Raw genomic sequence first — 22,754 nt, 5'->3', positions numbered from 1 at the left:
AAAGCTGGTCAGTCGGGGTTCATTCCAGGTCGCTCCACTTCATATGGGCTTTGCAGGATGTTTGGGTTGATGTCAGCAGTGCAACAGGGGGACCAATTGGTTGCTGCGCTGTTGGACGTGACTAAGGCGTTTGATTCCATAATGGATGTTTATGTTCACAGTGCTGCGAAGGATGTGAGTGGGGGAACAATTCATATCCTTGGTCTCGTTACTGTACGCACTGTGCTGCCTAATGCCAGGGTCAAAGTCAACGGTCAACTCACCCCTGTCATAATGCTGGAAAGGAGCACACGCCAGGAATGCCCCTTCTCTCCATGACTACTCACTCTGGCGATAGAGCCACTGGCAGAGTTGGTTAGGGATCGCCATTCGCACAGTGGAATACAGCTCTATAGGCATAGAGTGGTTATTTCCCTCTTTGCGGACGATATGGTGCTTTTTGTCAAAGACCCAAGGGTAACCTTGACCCGATCATGCAAGAGGTATTTAGATTCGGCGACTTCTCGGGGCTTTGAATTAATGCCACAAAATCGGTAATCTTCCAGTTAACGAATAGCACCAAATGCTATGCTGACGGCTTGGGGTTCCAAAGGCAGGGGAACTTCACTCGATACTTGGGGATAAATATTGCCAGGGATCCCACGAACCTATATAAATATAACTACCACAGGGTGATGGAACACGCTAAATTGACGATGTATAGATGGATGAATCTACCACTCAATCTCTACGGCAGAATCTCCTTGATACTTCTGCAGCGGTTTTTATATGAGTTTCTCAATGTCCCCTTGGTGCTTCCTGGGGATTACTTTCAGGATTTACAATCAGCGATATTGCAGTTCATATGGGCAGGGGAGCAGGCTTGAGTCTCATGGGAAAAGCTGGTTGTATCACTAAATGAAGGGGGGCTGATGCTACCTGACTTTGAAACCTACTACGAAGTGGCCCAGGCGGGGTTCCTCCTCCATTGGTACAGGGACCAAACGGATAGAAGACACGTCAAGGTGGAGAGGGCGTTGGCAGCACAATTTCTTTTGGGGTCAGTTATCTTGACAGCACCAATTAGGGCACCTAAAGTAAAGGACAGTGTAGAACTGCAGGGTGTGGACTCGAATAGAGCATAAACCAAAGGGTGGGGGCATCTATTCCCCGGTATTACCAGTCATTTATATACCAGGAATCCCACTGACATGCAAAAAGAGCTACGTAACTTACATAAAAAAGGTGAATGTGACTTATTTTCATGACCTCTTCCCGAGTGGTCGGTTCATAACGCTGGAAGAGATGCAGAATAGAGGAGAACATACAACCCTGGATGTATTTCTATATTTTAGACTCCGGGACTCTATGAAGCAGGTAGTGAACCAGAAATAGTCCGATACTGGATAAAATGCTTAAAGATCCCCAACAGTGTGATAGTTTTGGCTATGTATAGCATGTGTGTAAAGGACAAACTGAGAACCAGTAAATTCCCTCGGGAGAAATGCGAAACCTCACTGGGGTGCACGACATCCCAGCAGACATGGGGCTATTGCTGCGGCGAGGCAAAACAAGTGGCACTTAATGCACATTTTAAATTGATACACTTTAAATATTTAAACCAATTCTACTACACAGCACCCTCCTTACATAGATTCTTCCCATAGGTTTCGGACAGATGTGAGCAGTGCAGTACCTCACCAGCGGATTTTATACATTTGGCATGGAGCTGCCCTGCAGTCTTCTCCTTTTGGGAAGGAATCTTGAGACACTTTGTGAAATAGTAGGGGAGAGAATTGAACAGAAGTCGTTAACTGCATTATTGGGTTACACCAAGCACATCCCCAGGAGGGTAATAAGTCTATGAGGATTCATATTCCTTTTAGCCAAAATAAGGGTGGCAATGGTGTGGGGCGTGACCCAGCCCTCAGGAGTGGAACAATGGTGGACAGATGTTTTATACTATAATGATAAGGAAACTCAATACAGTAGACTAATACACCTTCAGGCTAAACCCAGAGACATATGGGGACTGTATATCCATTATTTTCTCGCAAAATCCCAACCGCCTAGAGAAGGATCTTGATTTAATCTTTTGATAATTGAAATTCGCAGAATGCACCATCACACAGGACCCTAAGTCATGATTAATGATGAAGTCCACCGCAATGGCACTTGCAATGTAATTACTTTATCTCTTTGAAACATAACGTATGTGATACTGCATTTCGGACTGTAATACCTAGGATTAATGAGGTTGTGAACGAAAGACTTGCTCCACTGAATTGTTTTTGTTTCTTTGTATTGTCAATGAGTGTCAGCACGTTTGTGATATAAAAAAAACAATGAAGACAGTTTAAAAAAGAAATCACCCTATCCATTGCAATTGAATTGTGTTGGGAACTGCCTGCCTTTCCATTAAATGATGGGGTAGGGGAAGCTGTGTAGATCCTTAGCGCTTTGAATTTAAGTTAAATTAATGAATTTCCATTTAATAATCACAGGATGAGTGTTGTTACAGTTCGAAATTAACAAAAGTTCATGCACAGTGTGTTAGAGCCAGTATAGACAATAAATTACTTGGGTGACTCTACCTTTCTGTACCCTTGTCTTCTGTACCGAAGGGGGGTGTCCATAATCCCAAAATAAGTAACCCTAAAATGCTGCCATTCAAGTGAATCTAGAGTGTGCAAAACGAAATATCCTATTTATTTACTTACATCCCAAAACGATTTCATGCAAATAAAAAGCCCAGAACGATTTTCCCATGGAGTTTCTTTCTTGCCTTTGCCTTACAAATAAAAGAAATCTATTTTTTTTCATTGTTTCTATTTGTCAAACCCTGCCGTTTAATAACAAAAAGCCAAACCAATGTTGCTTCTGTATTCCCACTGCCTTGTCCTTGCCTTCAAAGGGGTCATATATAATTGATGCCTGGGGGTGAGGGTTGCTGGGAGAGAAGAGCATTGTGATAACCCAAGCAATCACTAGGGGTTGTTCCCATTTCATAATTGTTGATGTGCAAGAAATACTCTGTGTGTGTTCTGATGTACAGTCTCAAAATATTACCTTTGTGTTGTAGTATATGTAAGTACATTAGAAAGACAAGTCAGTCAATTGGTGCAAGAAATTAGAAATTGTGACATTGTGTTGTGCCCTGGCATTGGTGGCTGATGTTTTGGTTGCTGTTCTTTCTTTGTCAAACCTTGAATTAATATATATTCTTACTATACACCGGTCTGGCTCCTAGCTCATTGGTGGTACAGAGGGTATTTGCTTGGGTGATTGTGAAATAGGTTGGAGGCCTCACTAAAGTTGAATATGTATAAGCGCTTTGGGTGCACACCACCTTGCTTGTGGGGGGGGGGGAGGGAACTCCCCGAGTTGAGAGTGCTCACCTAATAAATCGTGACAAACCTCATCATTGATTCTGCAAGCTAAGAGCCTATCATCATCCATGGAATGGTTGCTCATTTGACTGGTTTCTGGTGTTTTGATCGCCTTATTCCCGTGACTCCCTAATCTCTTTCTTTGTTACAATGGTAGGCTAATGGGTGATGGGCTGAGGCGGAATTAAGAACTGTACTAATCCCACCTCCCCTCAACAGTGTTGGGGTGGTCAAGAAGGGTCCCCGTCATTACGAGGGATTAATATTGCAAGCACCATTTTGATGAAAGGGGGTTGCAGCGAGGTGGCCGCCATGTTGCAAGTCCATATGTATTTTAGTGCAGTTAATTATGGATAGGATATGTTACTTTTAGTGTTACAGTTGTTTAGAATTAATACATATTCAATTTTCATGACTTTCTCAGGTTTTCAGAAGGAAGAAAATGTGCAAATCAGTAATTTTAATCTCAGTTGTTAGCTGCTGCACATGAATTTTAAGTAGCAGGGACATTTGCTGATGGAAAGAAGAATGAGTCCTCTAGAAAGAAGGTCAGCTTACAAACAGGGCAAGGTTAACAATCCCGCAAGGGGACATATGTTATCTCGCTCATTGTATTGAAGTCACGTAGAGCTGATTGGTCATTTGTTTGGGCTCGTAATAAAAAGGAGGCGAGAGGCCAGTGTATCAGGAGGTTAATTGTTTTTACAGGTCATTTATTTGGGTATGTGGTCAACTAAATGAGTAGTTCTTCAGAAGCTCCAGGTGTCGGGGGTAATTGTGATTGGTAGTTGAGATCACAATAAGTAGTTCAAAGAAGATCCTGTTTATTCAGGCCTTCCTCTATTTGCTAAAATATGTAAGTGGAACATGTACAGTTACACTTACATTTAAAGGCCTTAGGCCAGTTAATGCTAGTAATGAAATATGTTTTCAATCCTAATGTTTAACCATGTACTGACATCATCGCCTACTACAGACAAATCATAAGAAGAGGTGTGATCTGAATATGATCTGAAGATAGCTACAAAATAAGACTGGCCAATGGAAATAGAAGAATTGAGAAAAGATGGGATTTCTTTGAAGAGGTTTCTGTCCAATCCTATTTATTTATTTTGTACATTCATAAGAAGTGCTCATAACCCAGGGGCATCTAGGTGCTGGTTACGAAAATAGGAGAGAGGAAGTGGAAAAAGGGGGGGGGGGCACAGAAAAGAGGGGAAGTGTCAGTTGAAGAGAAATGTGTTTAGCTGTTTCCTGAAGGCGTGGTAGGATGGTTTGTCTCACAGGCCAGGGGTGGGGGGGGCTTGTTCCAGAGAGCTGGTGCTCGGCCTAGGTAGCTTGCCCCTCCTGCTCTTTTCCTGTTGATTCTTGTTGTAACAAGACAGTGTTTGTAGGCTGGTCTGATCGGTCTAGTCGATGTATGTTTTTGATGGTGTTGGTGAGGTATTGGGGAGAAACATTGGCAATGCATCGGTGGGTGATTGATAATGTCTTGAACTTAATTCTGTCCTTGACAGGGAGCCAGTGGAAAGCCTTTCAAGCATCCTATATGTGAGCATGCCTGCCAATATCCAGTGCAGCCCGGAGTGCATTGTTTTGGATTGATTGAAGCTTGTGCAGGTTTTTTTATGAAGTACCGCAAAGTAAGGAGTTTCAGTAGACCAGTTTCTAATAGGCCACGGACAATTTTGAGGTGTTTCTAGGAGGAGAGTAAAGGAAAGGTTTGCTGGCGTTTATAGGTTTGGTGGCATACGCGGAAGAAGAGGTGATGTGGTTAACCTGGTGGGTCATGGCAAGGGAGGTGTCCAGGTATACACCAAGGGTTTTGATGGAGGAGGCGACCAGTATCTTGTAGCAGTCAATGGTGAAGGTTTTATATGCCTTGTGGAATTTGGCCAACCGGGCAAGGGGTCAGTGATGGGAAGCTCAATTGTGTCATCGTTGAGACAGGGGCTGTGTGCGGCCAGCCAGGATTGGATGGTTTCGTAGATGGGGTTTATTCCGAGGGAGACCGTGGGCTGGTCACCAGTGAGGGGGATGAGAATTTGCCTATCATCTGCATAATTGGTGTATGAGATGCCGAGGATATCTAGATGGTTGAATAAGGGTTTGGTGTACACGTTGTAAAGGGTGGGTGATATGCAGGAGTCTTGAAGTACATGGCAGGAGGTAGGTGTGGGGGTGGTGGCTGCCTCCCCAGCGAAGCCTCTCGACGATCTGTTGGCTAAGAAGGAGGAGATCCATTTAGTAGCATCCAGTGAGAAGTGGGCTGAGGTGGATAGAGCTTGGCATAGATTTTCATGATCCACAAGGTCAAAGGTGGACGAGAGATCAAACAGTAAGAGGAGTGAGAGGGAGCCTTGGTCATAGGCAGCATCTAGCTGGTTCTTAAGGTCGAGGAGGGCTGTTTCCGTTCCGTGCTTGGGGAGGAAGTCAGATTGTTGGGTCCCTAGGATATGGTGGTGTTCCAGGAATGCTTGGATCTCTAGGTAGGTAATTCTGTCCATGATCTTTAAGTGGAAGGGGACCGTGGTAATTGGGCAATAGTTGGTGGGGGTAGCTGGAAAAGGTGTAGTTTTTTTTTAGTAGAGGGGCGATCCAGGATTCTTTGAGCGAGACTGGGACTGTGCAGGAGTCGAAGGAGGAGTTGATAATGGTAGCAATAGGGTGGGAGGGGTTCTGTGCATTCTTTAACCAGCAAGGCTGGGCAGGGATCTCCCTTGCAACGGGAGGGCTTGAGGCATTTGATGACGTTGATCATGATATTTGATGAGGTGGGGCTAACGGCTTAAAAGTGGAAGGGCGTGATCGGGGGATGGTTGTGGGTGGGGGGTTGCAGAGTCAGGGGGCTGGGAGGGCCTTCTGTTTGATTTGGATTTTTTCTTGAAACTGTACAATTTTGCCTGTGAGTTTGTCTTGGATGCTATTGCACCAGGCGTTGTCTTTGGGGAAGGAGAGGGGGGAGATTTTTATTTTTAGTTCATTGAGGATGGAAATGAGCTTGTGGGAGCTGGAGGCAGCTATGGAGATTCTCTTGTTGTATGAGGCTGGTTTGGACATAAGGATGGATTGTTTGTAGTGGAGTGAAATGTTGGCGAAGAGAGTTTTGTTGGCAGCGGTGGGCTCTTTGAGCCAGGTAGCGTCTGCAGCTCTATTAGATGCTATGGTGGAGAGGAGGCTAGGGGTGAACCAAAAGTTAAGGTGTGCTGTGTTTTTAGATCTCTTGGCTTTGAGGGGTACTAGCTGATTGATGCGTGTGAGTAGCAAGGAATTGATATGGTCCACTAGAGTAGTGGTATTTGACGTGAGAGGGATAGGTTGGGTAAGGAGGTGGGCATGTGATCGTAGGTGAGGTTCTGTGAGCTGCAGGCCATGATAACGGCCGAGCTAGCTACTGGCTTGGTGGGAGTAGCGGGGATGGGGATGGAGAAGGTGGAGAAGGTGATGGTATGGTGATCGGTCCATGGACATGGGAGGGTGGAGAGCATAGAGGTGTTGCTATTATGATCCACAGCCGAATCAAGGATGCAAACATGGGCGTGGGTGGGTTGTGCGATGAGTTGGATGCAACCTAAGGCTTCCAGTGAGTTGGCGAGAGTAGAAGCGTCAAGGTCAGTGGAGTCGTTGAAGCCCATGTTGAGGTCCCTGAGGAGAAGGAGTTGTGTGGTAGGTTTGAGGGTGGATGCGATGAGTTGGATAAGGTCATCCTCAAAGGTGTGGGTGGGGCCTGGCGGCCAATAGATGAGGTGAATGGTGGATGAGGTGGTGTGTGAGCAGGACAGTTTGGCTGAAAGGAGTTCACAGTTGAATGGACCGGTGGATTTGATGGTGTGCAGTGGGAGAGAGTCCTTGAAGATGAGGGTGACTCCCACACCTTTTTTGGCCAATCTGTCACTGTGTAGCATGGAACAGCCAGTTGGGATATCTATGGATAGGAGAGGACCAGATGCTGGGGTAAGCCAGGTTACGGTTAGGGCAAGGAGGTCCAGGTTTTCACGTGTGATGAGGTCGAGGATCTCATGGGCATGCGCTGTAAGGGATCTGGTGTTTAGGAGGGCACACTGGAGGGGGCCGGTGAGGGGATGTAAGGAGGCTAAGGGAGCTTTGCAGGCAAGGGGGGCAGGGTGGTGTGGTCAGGCATTCATTCATGAGAGGCACGTGTTTTTATTTATTTTATTTACATGCTTATAAAGCGCCGAAAGTCCACAGGCATCGGGGCATGCACATAAAACATGTAAGTAACAGACAAGACTAAAACGCTCTAACCTGAGTTAACGGGCTGTCCAGGATCTAAGGATTATTATTTGAACAGGTGAGTTTTAGGATTCTTTATGAAAGCCTGGTGACTAGGTTCAAGTCGGAGAGTTAAGGGCAAGTATTTCATTTTATTTATTTACATGCTTAAAAAGTGTGGAGTTGGAGGTTGGTGTTACGTGTCCCTGTGCAAGGTGGCATGGAATTGATGCAGGGGGTAGGAGTGCGGGAGGCTAATTGAGCAGCACGTTCTATAAAGGTGCGCGCGTGTGATTTCACATATGGTATACAGGCCTTACCATTGGAGGTGGCAGGCATTAGGGTAACTTTGTGTTGCAAGGTGATGGCAGGAAGGTAATAAGGGGGCTTGTAGTTCAGTACTTGTCGATATGCTGTGAATGGGGTGGGCATTTTAGGCATATGATGCGGCAGTAGGTACTGCTGGTTGTGGCTGGGTGGAATTATGCTGTCGGTATTTGAAGCAGATGGTGGTGGGGGATGTCGAGGTCCCTAGGGTTGTGCCTCGTGGTCTGTTAGTCGGACCTCAAGAATCATGGTGGGTAGAGGATGCGCAGTGGGGCTTCCTAGCTGTGTGAAGGTGGCTTTTGAGAGGTGGCAAGGTGGCGGTGGATGCTGTTTTGCAGTTGAGCTCTTGCAGGGGCGGGAGGAATGGTGTGCCTGGCGGGAGGATGCTCGAGTTGTTTTGAACCCAGGTAAATCTCTCTGATAACGGCCCCGGAGCATCAGCTATGATAGGCGGTGGAGTGGACTGAGAAATGTGTGCGGTGCAGGGGGGCTGGAGATAGCTGCTCTGATGATGCTTTTGGGAGGTGCGATGGATGCCCGCGGGCCCTCCGTGATATGGTGAGGGGCGGGTTGGCGGGCCTAGCAGGCTTGATAAATGCTGCTTGCTGAGTAAGGTGGTGGAACAGGTGTAGGTGGAAGGAAAGGGGTAGGTTTGGGAAGGTGGAGAGGCTACAACAGGCAGATTACTCTACGCCAAGGCTTACATAGTGAATACAGTGATAGGCTTACCTTTAGTGGAGACGGTGTCAGGGGCTGGAGGGCGGGATGTTGCGACATCATTGCTTCGCAGGCTGAGACCGGCAGAGACAGAAGCACACGGTCTTAACTTCAAGCCTTCAATGAGGGCCAGCTGGGCCTCCCGGCTAGATGGTATGCTGGGAGGTAGAGCAGGCATCCTCCAATCAGGCTTCTCCTCCATTGGGGGAGCAGGCAAAGCAGACTGGGAGCCTAGTGCGTGACCAGAAACAGCAGCATCCATCTTAATGCGGTGTAGGGGCTCCAGTGTGCAACCAGGAATGTTACTGTAGTCGCATCTACATTCAATTAGCGTGCTGGTCGATGTATGGAGAATGGGACCTGCAGAGACAGAAGCGCATGCCCTTAACTTTTGGCCTTCAATGAAGGCCAGCTGCGTCTTCCAGCTAGATGGTATGCTGGGAGGTACAGCAGGCATCCTCCAATCAAACTCCTCCTCCATCTGGAGAGCAGGCAAAGCAGGCTGGGAGCCCGGTGCTCACCCATAAACAGCAGCAGCCATCTTAATGAGGTGCATGGGCTCCAGTGTGCAACCAGGAGTGCTGTAGTCGCATCTAGGTGCAATTAGCGTGCCGGTCCCTGGATGAAGAATGGGACAGAGACAGAAGCACATGGCCTTAACTTCAGGCCTTCAATGTGGGGGTGAATTGTAATAGAGTATCTGGGTGTGTTTTAATTGTTACTAAAATGTATATATAAGGTGTCAACTGATGTTTTATTGTTGATACTCGAGTTAGTTTGGTCCTTCAACACCATCTAACCGCTCCCCAGAGCTTTGTACAGTAAACTTGCTTTATGTACAACCGTGTACTCACTTCTTAAATTGTGGGCCTGTATGGGTCGGGGGATTAAAGGCCCATCAGCACAACAGTACCCAGTGTTACTCCAGTTAATGCCGGAAGGCGATTCTTGATTAATCTGCCATAGTACCTTCAAGTGATAGTAGGAACTTTTCACCACATGATTGACATGGGCATCCGTGCCCTAGGCTGCCTCCATGTAGACTCCTAAGGTTTTTACCTTGTCTACCACCATGATTTGGCATCCTTCAATTTCAAACCCTTTGTATGTTTGACTGAAGTTTGGCTTGCTTCAATCCATAAATCATGAGCTCAGTTTTAGAGCTAGTTAGGCATAGCCAGTTTGTTGTCATCCAGTCTTTGATGACTCCATAAACTTGATTTAGGTTTGCCAAATTATGGGTATAGTCTCTGCTGAGTTCCATTGTCAGCTGAATGTCATCTACTTAATTTGTAAAATGCATGCCCATCTGTTCCATTTGTGCGCATATTCGTGAATTATGAACATTAAACAACAAAGGAGATAAACAGGCACCTTGAGGTACCCCATAATATATATAGAATGATTCCGATGATGCATCCCCCCCCCAACTGATTCTGGATTTCCTTCCACTTAGAAAGGAGTCCATGCACTCAATCACACTCTCCAAGCAGTTACCGGTGTACGCAAGAGTAGCTAGTACACGTCCATGATCTAGCAGATCAAAGGCTGCTGATAGATCAAGTAACATCAGCAGCCCTGTACTACTCCTTTCTAACGTGGCTAGCATCTATATTTGCAGATCCAAAAGAGCACTCTCAACACCATGATTACTGCGAATATCCAATTGTTTTATGTGCAGTAATTTAGAGGTTTCTAGGTGCTTTTGCAGCAATTTTATGAATTATTTTAAGTAAAAAAGGGGTAGTTGTAATCAATCTTACATTCAATGCCTCCTTAGGATCCAACCCTGGTTTCTTGACAAAAGGAGTCACCACTACCTCATTAATCATAGAAGGAACTGATCTGTGGGAAAAAGATGTGTTCGCAAATCTCATAAGAAATGGGGCAAACGCTTTCCCATTTTTCTTTCACATAGGAAGAATTCATAAAGTTCTGTTAAACATGTTTAATTGAAATAGATTTCAAGTTCTTACAATTAGAGGGTTCTGAATAGTGACAGCAGGCTATTAGAGACTTTGGGGTTAGGGTTTCTTCTTCCCAGTCAAGATAAGAATTCTGCGTCCCACCTGTGGGAGCCATCACCTCCCCATGACAGCCAACTCCTCCCATATGAACCACCCTCAGAATATCACACCTAGGTTCAGGATCAGGTAGCGACTGCATTCCCATGGCCACATGGGATGAGACTTTAGGCATGGGATCAGTATGACTCTGCAGAATTCATCATACTGCTCTTAGGGCAATGCGGGCTTCGTTGTGAGGGTCTCCTGACCCAGTTTATGTATGAGCGTTCCTACGCTTACGAGTATGGAGGTGGGGCCAGCAGGCAACTGGCATTAGCAGTGGAGCGGCTCTCAGGGCAACGCAGGTATAAAAGGAGGAAGGGTGACCTCAAACGGGGGCAAAGACTATGAAGTAGCAGACATGCTTCCTACCTATCCCTGAATGTGCTGGCAAACTGCTATCCGGGCTTCATGAAGCTGCACAGAGGAGGGTTTGGTTGAGCAAAACCAAAAATCTCACCACTGGGCAAAGTGGTGCTATGGAAGAAGAACATAGTCAGAGGTTCTGGACAGTATAGTTAACTCCTGAAGCTGGACTGATTTATTCCTTAATGAATCACACAAGGAATACCATTGGCAGGAGGGTAAAATAATATCTGCCTGAAAAAGACCTAAAGGAGGAAGGGATAAATACCCATTGCTGACAACTTGTGAAGCTTTCAGTGTGAGTTAGTGAGAAAGAGACTGTTGGGGTGGTATAGGTCTCAATGGGAAAGAGGGCTTTGCGTTGCATGCGCCATATTGGGTACTTGGGTGACGGCGATGTTGACACAATGTTGCGATTTTGCATGTATCAAGTGTAGTTAATGAGAATGGGATAAGTGTTACTATTAGTGTTACTTTGTGTATAGTTGATACATTTTAGATCTGCATGCGCATAGCAACATAATAACAAATCTGCTGATGCAATACAAAAATGATGTAGTCATCTGGTGTGCCACATAGCACCTAAACATGGGAATTGAGGAGCTTCATATGCGCACATGAGGAAAGTGGTTCATGGATGGAGAAGTCACTGTGAGTCTTGAACATACATGCAGACATATATACACAGGGGTCTTCGAGGAAATATGTTTGGGACAGTGGGGAACAAGGGGGTACATGGCGAATACACAAATCTGTATAACGCAGGTCCAGGTCCCCTCATAGCTAGGGATTGGGCAGGCTGCAGAAACGTGGGGTTGACTGTAAACTACATAAGATGGCCGCCACCGCCGTAGTCATGGCAACCGCCACAACAACATCACTTGTGTGCCCGGATTGGGCGCCACACCTCGCTGCGCCCTCCCATCCTGCTTTAAAGGGAGAGGAGGTGCGCCACGAGGCAAAGCCGCGAAGGGAAGGCCAGGAGGTAAGTCCGACATCCCTCTCTGCAGCTGCGCTGCGAACTGAATCATTGCCGACTGCTGCTGCATTTGCTGTCATCAAAATTGCCAAGACCGATGCTCCGGTGCCGTTGGAGACACCAGCTGACTCCACTGAGACTCACGAGGACCGTAAACTACATAAGATGCCCGCCGCCACTGTAGTCATGGCAACCGCCACAACAACATCACTTGTGTGCCTGGATTGGGCCCCACACCTCGCTGTGCCCTCCCCTCCTGCTTTAAAGGGAAAGGAGGTGCGCCACGAGAGGAAGCCGCGAAGGGAAGGCCAGGAGGTAAGGCTGACGTCCCTCTCTGCAGCTGCGCTGCAAGGGGAATCATTGCCGACTGCTGCTGCATTTTGCCGTCATCAAAATTGCCAAGACCCATGATCCGATGCCGTTAGAGACACCAGCTGACTCCACTGAGACCCACGATGGCCATAACTACATAAGATGGCCGCTGCCTCCGTAGTCATGGCAATCGCCACAACGACATCACTTGTGTGCCCAGTTGGGCCCTACACCTCGCTGCGCCCTCCCCTCCTGCTTTAAAGGGAGAGGAGGCGCGCTGCGAGGCAAAACCGTGAAGGGAAGGCCAGGAGGTAAGGCCAACGTCCCTCTCTGCAGCTCTCCGTTGCTCGACGGCATTCGAGGCTGTAAGCTGTAGGTCACAAGGTAAGGCCACAAGCACTTGTATAAGTATCATTGCTCGCCCTTCAAACCCTCAAAGAGGGAGGTTTGCCACCTACTCCCCGCTCCCTCCTCCTTCCTATACCAGAAACGCTCGACTCCGGGCACGCACCCGCCCGTCCTTGGCCTTTTTATACGTACCATGCCCTAGTGACTGAAACCGAAGGGTTGGAGTTAGGTGTCCTCCTAACTTAGCCCGATCCTACAAGCACCAATGTCAATCTGCGGCCACAAAAGCTACCTGCTCTACGCTCACCTCTGCACTAGCTCCTCCCTGCACTCCACCCGCTATATCATCCAATTCCTACATATGAGCGCATCTGAGGCACCTTCTGACACGCGTGAGGTCCAAGGCACTGCCACCACTACTGGACTCCCCTAAAAAAGGCACCGACCGTCACTTCACCTGCATTAAAGGAGCAGGACCAGCCACATGTGACTATAAGGGCCAGACTCTAACTAAGAGCACTGGGTTACCCCTAACCACATCGCTGGGAGAGTGCACAGCCGACAATGTATCGGAAGCATTGTCTCCTCCTACACCGACAAATATGTATACACGTGTGCACTCTAGTTCTTTAAATAACTGCTCCTTGTCTACCATACTTGTTGTGCCTGTGCCCTCACCTACCTGCATTGCTAATTCTTTGTGTGCCATACCCGTGCCCTCAAGCGTGCTAATGCCCCCACCTGATTGTTGTAATACTGCATTGTCTGCTATGACAGCACCGTCTGATATGCCTATGCCTATGCCCTCACCTGATTGCTGTAATAATACCGTCTATGCTAAGCCATGCCTTCATGATGTGCTCATGTCATCACCTGCCTCTGTTGATCTTGCCATACCTAGCATACCCACGCCACCGTCTATGCCCACACCGTCACCTGCTTGTCCGAATAATGCCATGTATGCTATGCCAGCTCCTCCTGCTGTTCCTAAGCCACCACCTGCCGCCACACCCCAATGGAATGCCACTCTTAATTGTGCACTGGTCAACGCACGCTCAATACCTGCTCATGCCCTTGATATCCATGACCTTATCATCAAGGATAACCTCGACCTCCTGATAATCACTGAAACCTGGCTTAATGAAAGCTTGGGCCCGGCTCTATATCTCGCCATCCCTGCAGGGTACACAATCTTCAGAAAAGATTGTATTAATCAGAGAGGTGGGGGTGTGACCCTTATCGCCAGGGAAACCCTTGGTATTAGGGAAACAGAAGGGCAACTTGGGCACAACTGTGACTACCTCCCACTCAAAATTACCCTCTCCCACAATTGCACCATTACCATGCACATTGTGTATCGATCTCCAGGTCCCACTGCTGAATTCCAGTACTCCCTCATCCTCTGCCTGTCTGACAACATTAAAAAGACATCCTGAGTCATTCTTCTGGCCGATTTGAATCTAGGCCTGAACGACCCAAAGGATTGCCATGCCAAATCCCTCAGAAAGCACTATCCACCTTAGGATTCTCGCAAACTATCTCTGAACCCACCCACATCAAAGGACGCACATTGGACTGGATTAGTTATCATAACTGCTCTATTCTAATCACCGCCAACACTCCAATACCATGGTCTAACCATCACTGTATTCAAATCAACATCGCCATGAAAAAAGGGCACCCCATGCCCACTATCCCATGTCCAGCAGCCTTCGCGAGAAGCTCACTCAAACTGACCGCCGAAAACCTTGCACCATTTCTTAAGGTGCCCGCTATGCAGGCCCCATTTCCCAAAGACCCAGAAACTCTAGCCAACACCTTTAAACACATTGTCACACAAGCTGTTGACGCCATCGCCCCACTTGCCCTAAAGAAAGCCAAAAAAGTCAAACACTCTAACGTCTGGTTCTCAAAAAAGCTGCTTGACCAACGTTCAGAGAGAAGGTCTGCCCTCTCTGCCTGGAAAGCTAACCCTTCCGAACCCACTAGGAATGCCTTTAAGGCCATTTCCAAATCATACAAAAACAATGTCACCCAGGCTAAAGCCACGTCATTCAACTCAAGGACCAATGATGCTAAATCAGGATCCAAAGAAATCTTCAAAATCTTTAGAGAGCTGGAAAAACCATCCACCCCTCCACCCACTCTCCTCAAGGAAGAAAGTTGGTGTAACAGCATTCAGTCGACCATGCTAGACAAGCTCAACACCCTGCGAACTAAAATCCTTGGCCATCAAAAAGCTCTTAACCTACTAATAGCCAACCTGCACAGTAAAGTGCCCACGGCCACTAAACCAGAGCCTTCCCCACCCTTTGACTTTAAAGATATTACTGAATCTGAGGTTATCACCCTGCTCAAGTCCATCAAACCATCTAATTGTAAGGGGGAATGCTTGCCCAGACCAACTCATCAAAGACTCGGCACACATCCTCGCACCCTTCCTTACCGCGTTCATTAACTCGTCCTTCCAGGCAGGCCATGTTCCTACTGCACTTAAGGAAGCCTGGGTACGCCCACTCCTTAAAAAAACAACCTTTGACCCTACGATCCCGGGGAACTACAGGCCCATCACCACCGTCCATTCCTTCTAAAAATCTAGGACAAAACAGCATACTTGCAAGTCCAAAAATTCCTGGAAGAGAACCGTCTCCTTGGCGTGCGGCAATCTGGCTTCCGCCCATGATATGGCACCGAAACGGCTCTCCTAGACCTAAAAAATCAAATGGACGATCTCAGATACACAGGCAAACCTGTGCTCATTTTGCTCCTTGATTTATCTGCTGCTTTCGACTTGGTCGATCACAACACCCTCTGCCACCATCTCGCAACTGCGGCCAACTTCTCCCCTAAAGCATGTGATTGGATCACTTCCTTTCTCCAAGAGAGGGCCATGAAAGTCTTCTTGGACTCGGCCTGTGACACTCCAAGCCACATCAAATGTGGAGTTCCACAAGGATCCTGCATAGCACCCATGCTATACAACCTCTTCACAAGGCCTCTTTTCAGCATCCTTGACTCCCTAGGCATCTCGTATACTAATTATGCGGATGACACACAGGTGCTAATCCCACTCACTGGTAATTATAAGGCAGATATGATCACTCTCACCTCCATCTACTCTACTATCCAATCCTGGATGGCGGACAGCTGGCTATGCCTCAATAGTGAAAAAACTGAACTTCTGCTTATTGGTTTGCCCACCACCTTTGGCAACCTTGATCAGCAAAACATTTCCTGCACTATTGATAATATTCCCCATCAAGGTATCCAATAACGTCAAGACACTTGGAGTTTACTTAGACTCGGATCTTACCATGGACAGACAAGTGAATGCCATTGCTTGCTGGTCAGCTTATTACTCCAAAGTTCTCAAAGCAGCCAGACCCTTCCTATCACGCAAGAATTGCCTTACCATTGCTAGGGCCATAATTGGATCAAGACTTGATTATTGCAATGCCCTCCTCGTAGGGACCTCTTGCAAAAACCTGGCCAAACGCTAACTGGTTCAAAACAATGCCCTCAGGGCGGCCACTGGAACTTCAAGGAAAGATCACATCTCTGAAATTAGAAGGCAGGCTCATTGGCTCCATGTCAAGGAGAGAATCGTCTTCAAAACCCTCTCCCTCGCACATAAATGACTCCCGTATCTTGTCCAAAGAATTGTTAAACACACCGCCCCGAGACCTCTTAGGAAGGGGTATTCCAACATGATTCTTACACCCAAGACAAAAAGAATCTGCACTGGGTGGATCCAGTTTTACCACAATGGCCGCCTCCCACTGGAATGCCCTTCCTACTCACCTAAGAATGAGTGAGTCCCACCAAGCATTCTGCAAAGCAAAACAAAAACCAAGCTTTTTGTATGAATACTGTAAAATGCTCAATGTGTAATAACGACTGCACGTATGTATGTATACTAATGTACCTGTAACCAAGAGACCTCATGGTCGCCTGTGAACCACTTAATCTAAAAATCTACAAAATTTCTTGTAACAGTGCCTCGATGCCTCTGGGCTGTAAGTGCGCTATACAAATGCAAATTAATAAGTAATGAAATAAATAACCTTTGTGTTACTCGGGAAGCTGGTTGATCGAGGTTGAAGGTTGGGGGAAGGCGGTTGTCTGTATTCTGGCAGGTGGGATAACATTAAAATGGTCAGCTGTGGCCAGGCAAGGGTTTTACGACCGGTACTATTGTGGAGAGGAGATGTAATCTTTTTAAGTTCATGGGCGCCTGTTATTCAGTGTCCAGGGAAGTCCGGCCACCTGGTAGGGTCAGTTTGGGGCTGGGTAATAACCCCGATGCAAGGGGTGCTTAAGGGCAGAATGGACAAATGGTTTATGGGTTTCGATCAGTTTCTCAGAAATGACCAGCATGTGGCCAGAGGCAGTGCTTGCTGACATGGTAGTCCTTAGAAATCAGTGTAAATGAGGACGCCAGAAAGTCTGGGTGGATAAGATGCTTATTGCCAGTTCTTGTTTGTTTCTCTCCCTCCTCGTATTGTTGAAGTATTGTTGAAGTATCCTTGGTAAAGCCATGTGCATCACAACCGGGTTTAGAAGTCCCCGACCAGATGGAACTTGCAGTAAATTAGGATTGTTGTGTGAATGTGCAACCATGTGATGTCTTGACCTACTATGGAAAGATCCTGAAAAGGGGTGTGCTGTAAATATGAGATAATGCAAATTTAGGTTGAAAGGGGATAGTGCTTAAATAAATATATCCAATGAGAGTGTGGAAACTGATGGGGATTAGATTTCTTTGTGCAGGGTTGACCAATCATGTTTGTAAGAAAACCGTGAATAGAGGGTGTACAGTTAAGTTAATTGGTAGCATTTTACCAAACGCTTAAATTAACCAAGGAGTGAAAATGCTATTGGTTTTGCCAGACGTGCACCCCTATTCAAATATTTAACAGTACAGTATATTACAATTTTCTACAAATGATCCCAGTAAAGTTAATAATATGTTACTACTAATCTTTGCCTTTTCTTTACAAAGCACAACAATAAACGCATGTAAGTACCATTCTTTACATTTGCTATTCAAAAGAAAACAAGTGTTGGCTTTTGCATAGGCTTTGGGTGGCTTTTGCCAGGAACCGCCATTCCAGGCTTTTGTACTCATATCATTTTCTTGAGGTTTCCACTATTCTGCGAGTTAGTAAAATCCTTTACCATGCAATGCCAGGAAATGCTCATGTACTGTACTCTCACCAAATGGTACATGAATTCTTTTTCAATCCAAAAATGATGTTCATCTTACTTTCCTTTTTAGCGCAATTCTACAGATCCATGTGGGGTGGGGGGAATGAATGTATCCCGCAAACATCTGCCACTTTACTGTAGCCCAGAGGTCTTCAACCTGCAGCTCTGCAGATGTTATGGCTTAGAACTCCTATGATGCCTCACCAGGGACTTTGCTGGGTAGGGCTGATGGGAGTTGTAGTCCTAAACACCTGGGCAGCCAAACGGGGCAGACTCTGGATCGTTTATATTGCTAGACAATACATGTTTTAAAGGACTTTAATCAATTATTTTTGTCTCACTGGGATTGTTTGCAATGTACTTCTCCTTTTTTTAAAATATCAATGGCAAAATCCTTAAAACATAATGGTAAAATAGTTGATAATTTTCTATAATGAAAACAGACATAACATCTCTCTGCTCTACCTTTGTGTATGTTTTTGTTCTGTTTGAAAAACACGCTATGCTACATCGGGGTTACAAATAAAGCATTTGCCTTTACATTTCTGAAAAATGTCCTGTCATTCTGTCTCACGAGGTTCAAGATCGAAATAGCAACATGGCCGTAACACATAATGACAACATAATTCCCCATTGCCAACAATGTAAATGCTTACCTGAGATCAGACCCCGTCACATCTATGTACCCCACAATGAATATGTTTCAATGTGTACCAGCCAACGTTAAAACATTAGTAATTTACATGATGTAAATGCTTTCTTAACATCATTCTACCTCTGTGTCCATCTCTCAAAAAATAAGCTGTTTCCCACTCCTCACAGCGAACATTAACACAGGCTGAAACACATGAATCAGAGATAGGCAATAAATACATGTCATCTGTATGTTTTCAGTGCCTAGTCATACAACCTACCTAAAAGACTAAGGGCTCCTATTAAGATTTCGGCGGTGTGAAAAAAGGGTGAAAACACCTTTTTGCAGGTCTGAACTTAGAGGCAAAGTGGAGAATAATTAATGAATTGTTCTTTTATAATGTGCTTAATACCGGGGACTCGTTTCTAAGCGCAAGCCCGGGTTTCGAATCTGTGTAGCTACGCGTAAGCTTGCTTACAAGACAAACGTGTTGTCCCTGCTACAACTCCAGCAAAAACTGGAGGTTAATCCTTCACTTTACCTCCAATAAAACAGAAGAATTACCTCATGTAGTAAATCTGCCAAAATCCCCATAGAGTCCTATGCTATGGTCAATGCCAATCCCCATAGAGTCCTATGCTATGGTCCATGCCAAAATCCCCATAGAGTCCTATGCTATGGTCCTTGCCAATCCCCATAGAGTCCTATGCTATGGTCCATGCCAATCCCCATAGAGTGCTATGTTATGGTCCATGCCTCTTGGCAGCCCATTGTAATATCATGCTAAATCCACAGAACCGAATGGCGGAAACGGTAAACAGGTTTGGCAGTAATTCTGTGGATTTTCCACTGAATGATCAACAAAACTTGGTTCCATGTGTTAATATCCCCGGAAAAATATCACCATACAAAAATATTGTCATATTTTTGTATGGCGATATTAAGCCATGGAACCTGCGGGGGACACCCCTGCAACCCCCATAATTTGTTTATGGAACAGCAGACACTCCCACAAGCCCCGGTCCCAATAACCCCATCAATTATCCCCACTGATAATATCGCCTATGGCCTTACCCCACAACCATATATATGGCGATATTATTGGTGGGGATAATATTACCTGCTACCCAAAACTTGTAATGTGGCCCCAAAACTAAACCAAATAACAAAGAAATCTCATCTAGAACAGAGTAGGACTTTCACAAAGAAAAGATATAAAAACAAAAGTAAACAGCTGGTGATCTATACAAAAAGATTGAAGTCATGTCCAGCCAATATTTTGCAAAGTAATGTGACATGTAATAGAGATAACAGAGGCTGGTAAGCAATTCCCAATGATGACAAACCGACTTAACATGACATATGTGAGATAACAGAGGCTAACTAAAGATTTCCAAAGCAAATGCCAAAGAGTACCACCCTACTGTACAGTATTACGTACCATTCATTACCTTTGCCTCAGAAGATGTAGCTAAACTCCTGTGAGACTAATCTAAATATTAGCAAGCTAAGCACCTTATTTCGGGGTGTGCACAGAGATGCTGTATTGCTTAGAAATGAAGTGGCTGAATGCATATTTGGTTGAAATGTTTGCATTACACCAGAAGCTGCAATTAACCAAATGAAGGCAGAATTGGCTGTTTAAATCCCTGTGTGATAAGAATTTAAACAAGGACCAGTTGAATGGCCATAATTAACCCACGGCCATTCAGAAAAGATATGCTTGAAAGTATAAATGAGGTTTTAAATATAAATGCAACATGAATTTAGATAAACAGACAATTTTCTACTGCACTTCTATCCCATTTTATTTTGCTCTTACATGTGGCTGCCATCACCTCTAAGAGTCAAAACTAAATGTAGGCCTGAGAAATGTATCAAATAAAAATAAATCCAGCAATTGGACTAATAGATACGCACTATCATTGTTTACGCGTTTCCTATGTTTTCATCATTTTAGATCACAGTGATGAAATCAGCACACTAAAAAGGAACCATCCTAAAATGTTGATATAAACAACCCACTGATGTGCAAATTGGACATGAAAGTTTACAAACTATGATAATACTGTTGCACAATGTTCATACGATCGCACCACATCACTTACATCCATGTTATTTCTAATAAGCCATTCATTTAAATATGTGATGTAGGTACATCATGTACATGGACACAAAGATGGTACGTTTGCGTGATATTTAAGAAAGAGGAAAACAGCACTAAACATGCATTACAGACAGGCATTATTTAATCTGCGCTTTTGCGTGGAAGATTGTTTAGAAGAATTTGGCACGATAACATTTTGTAGATAATGAAACGCGGGTTCGAGAAAAGTGTGCCTGTTGCAGTCAAAGGCGTGTGTGATGGGAAACGTGCCCCGGAGCTATGCACGCGAAAAGCTTTAACTCGGAACACGTCAGTCACGTTCTGAGCATGCGCCCTCCTGCGGCCCTTCCATTCATCAGTAGTGAAAAGTGCCACTTGGGGGGATAAGTGGTTATTTGTCTCAAACGTGGACACATTGTTTCCAGCAAAGGCTCCCTGACACATGCTCCTTTCTGAGAGTGGATCGGATCGAGTTACCGGTGCTCCCAGCCCCCAATTCCCTCCCCCTCACCTCTTCCATCACTCACCCCTATCATCTGGAGCAAGTAGTAATACTGAGGTCCACTGTAGTAAAGAAAACTTCTGCAGAAGAGTCCAAGATTCAGGGCAAGCCAGAGAAACTGCAATCAAATGAACGGGGTTTGTAAGCACAGGATGAACGCAGCTGACCTTTCGCTTGCATTTTAAAATGGCTTTGCACGTGCACGACTAAACATCATTTGGCTGTTTGCACATGCAGCAGTCACAACATGAAGGCTGAAACTAGCTTCCCCCACACCAAGCTTTATAAAGGGCGCCAGAGCATAGGCAACCGTTCCTGGTCTCCCCGTCAGTGTTGCCTTCCGGGGCTCGTAGTCCTGCAATTATCATGCGGGAAATTAAAAAGAGAAGTCCCAGAAGGCAAAAATAAACACACACACACACACAAGACTGCCATACATCTCGCTAGGAGCTCTGGTCGAAATGCCCATATAGTTATCTAATGTACATAACTCAGAAATGATCCGATGTCCGTTTGAGTTTACCCATCGCGGGTTTCTATGCATCATTTTGGAATTTGTTGAGCTGCATTTTAAATGCAAAAGCAAAACAACACAATTGTATGAGCTGTACGTCCTCGCCGGGCATCGGAGCACTTGCGATCTCTGTTCAACAAGGCATTTCAGAGCGTCCTCTCTCCACACTAGTGGCAGCAAGCATGAACTCGGCAGCAAACTTTCCAGCGCAGGTATTTCAATGAAACCATGTTCGACTTTATCATTAGAGTTTAAAAAAGATGTGCACTGTACCAAAAAGAGATGTTTTGTCCCCTCGTTGGACAGCCAGCTTCTCCAGTAGTAAGACATGCTGCCCCCTTGTTTTTCCTGGAAGTTCAAAGGCATCCGGTGATCGCTTTGCTGGTTATGTGTGCATTTTGTCCGCAGTTTAACGCTTCCCGTGAGGCAGCTGCAGAGGGGGCGGCCGGTGTGCTCCTTTGTTTGGGAGTGAAGTTTGTCCCTGCAGGCGGCGCGCAGGCACAGCTGAGTCACAGGAAACTGCGGCGTCAAATTTCTTCCCCCCTACAGAATGCCGCTCACAGCCTCCCAAAAGAGCAGGCATGTTCTGTGGTGACCAGGCAGCCTCGGGGAATGATGACAGCGCCCAGGGCCGCTTAGAAACCGTGGATTCCTGAACTCAAACAAGTACAACTATGCTCTTCAGTACAGCCAGCAGCATAAGGAATTCGTTTTGAGGCTAAAAAAGCAGCAAGAAACCTTTTGCGGCGTAGGGGGAATGGGGCAGCGAAAAGGGCAGAGGTGTTGTCCGGGGGTGTTGCATCTCATTCCAAAGAAACACACCAGGGCTGTTTAGAATACGCCGGCAAAAAGTAACAAATTTGCTTTTGCATATGTAATCAGTGCTGCATAATAAATACACCAAAACCATAAAAATCAGTATAAACAAAAAAAATTGAAAATGTCAATGAGGGGCATCTTATATAATTAAGGCCTGATTCATGCAAAAGTGTGCATTTCTCTTGCAATTGCTGCGCGCCGAGTACGACACTGTGCGAGCCTGCGTGCAGAATTAAAAATGTGCGCACTGCGTA

General features: G+C 45.8%; 1 protein-coding gene across 1 annotated transcript in view; it reads right to left on the bottom strand.

Moving 5' to 3' along the window:
* The window catches only part of NOX4 (NADPH oxidase 4), a 1,243,038-nt gene extending 1,220,819 nt beyond the window's left edge, over positions 1–22,219 (bottom strand). The window contains exons 1-2 of the mRNA XM_069639431.1: positions 21,955–22,219; positions 21,193–21,285 (exon numbers count right to left, since the gene is read on the bottom strand). Of these exons, the coding sequence (XP_069495532.1) occupies positions 21,193–21,285; positions 21,955–22,047 (186 nt within the window). The 5' untranslated portion in view covers positions 22,048–22,219. The remainder of the gene's footprint in view (positions 1–21,192; positions 21,286–21,954) is intronic.
* Between the last annotated feature and the right edge of the window lie 535 nt (positions 22,220–22,754).

The sequence above is a fragment of the Ambystoma mexicanum genome, chromosome 7q, assembly GCF_040938575.1.
Source record: "Ambystoma mexicanum isolate Mex_15411 chromosome 7q, UKY_AmexF1_1, whole genome shotgun sequence".
NCBI lineage: Eukaryota > Metazoa > Chordata > Amphibia > Caudata > Ambystomatidae > Ambystoma > Ambystoma mexicanum.
The sequence above is the reverse complement of the archived record's forward strand: the minus strand, read 5'-3'. Positions and strand labels throughout refer to the sequence as shown.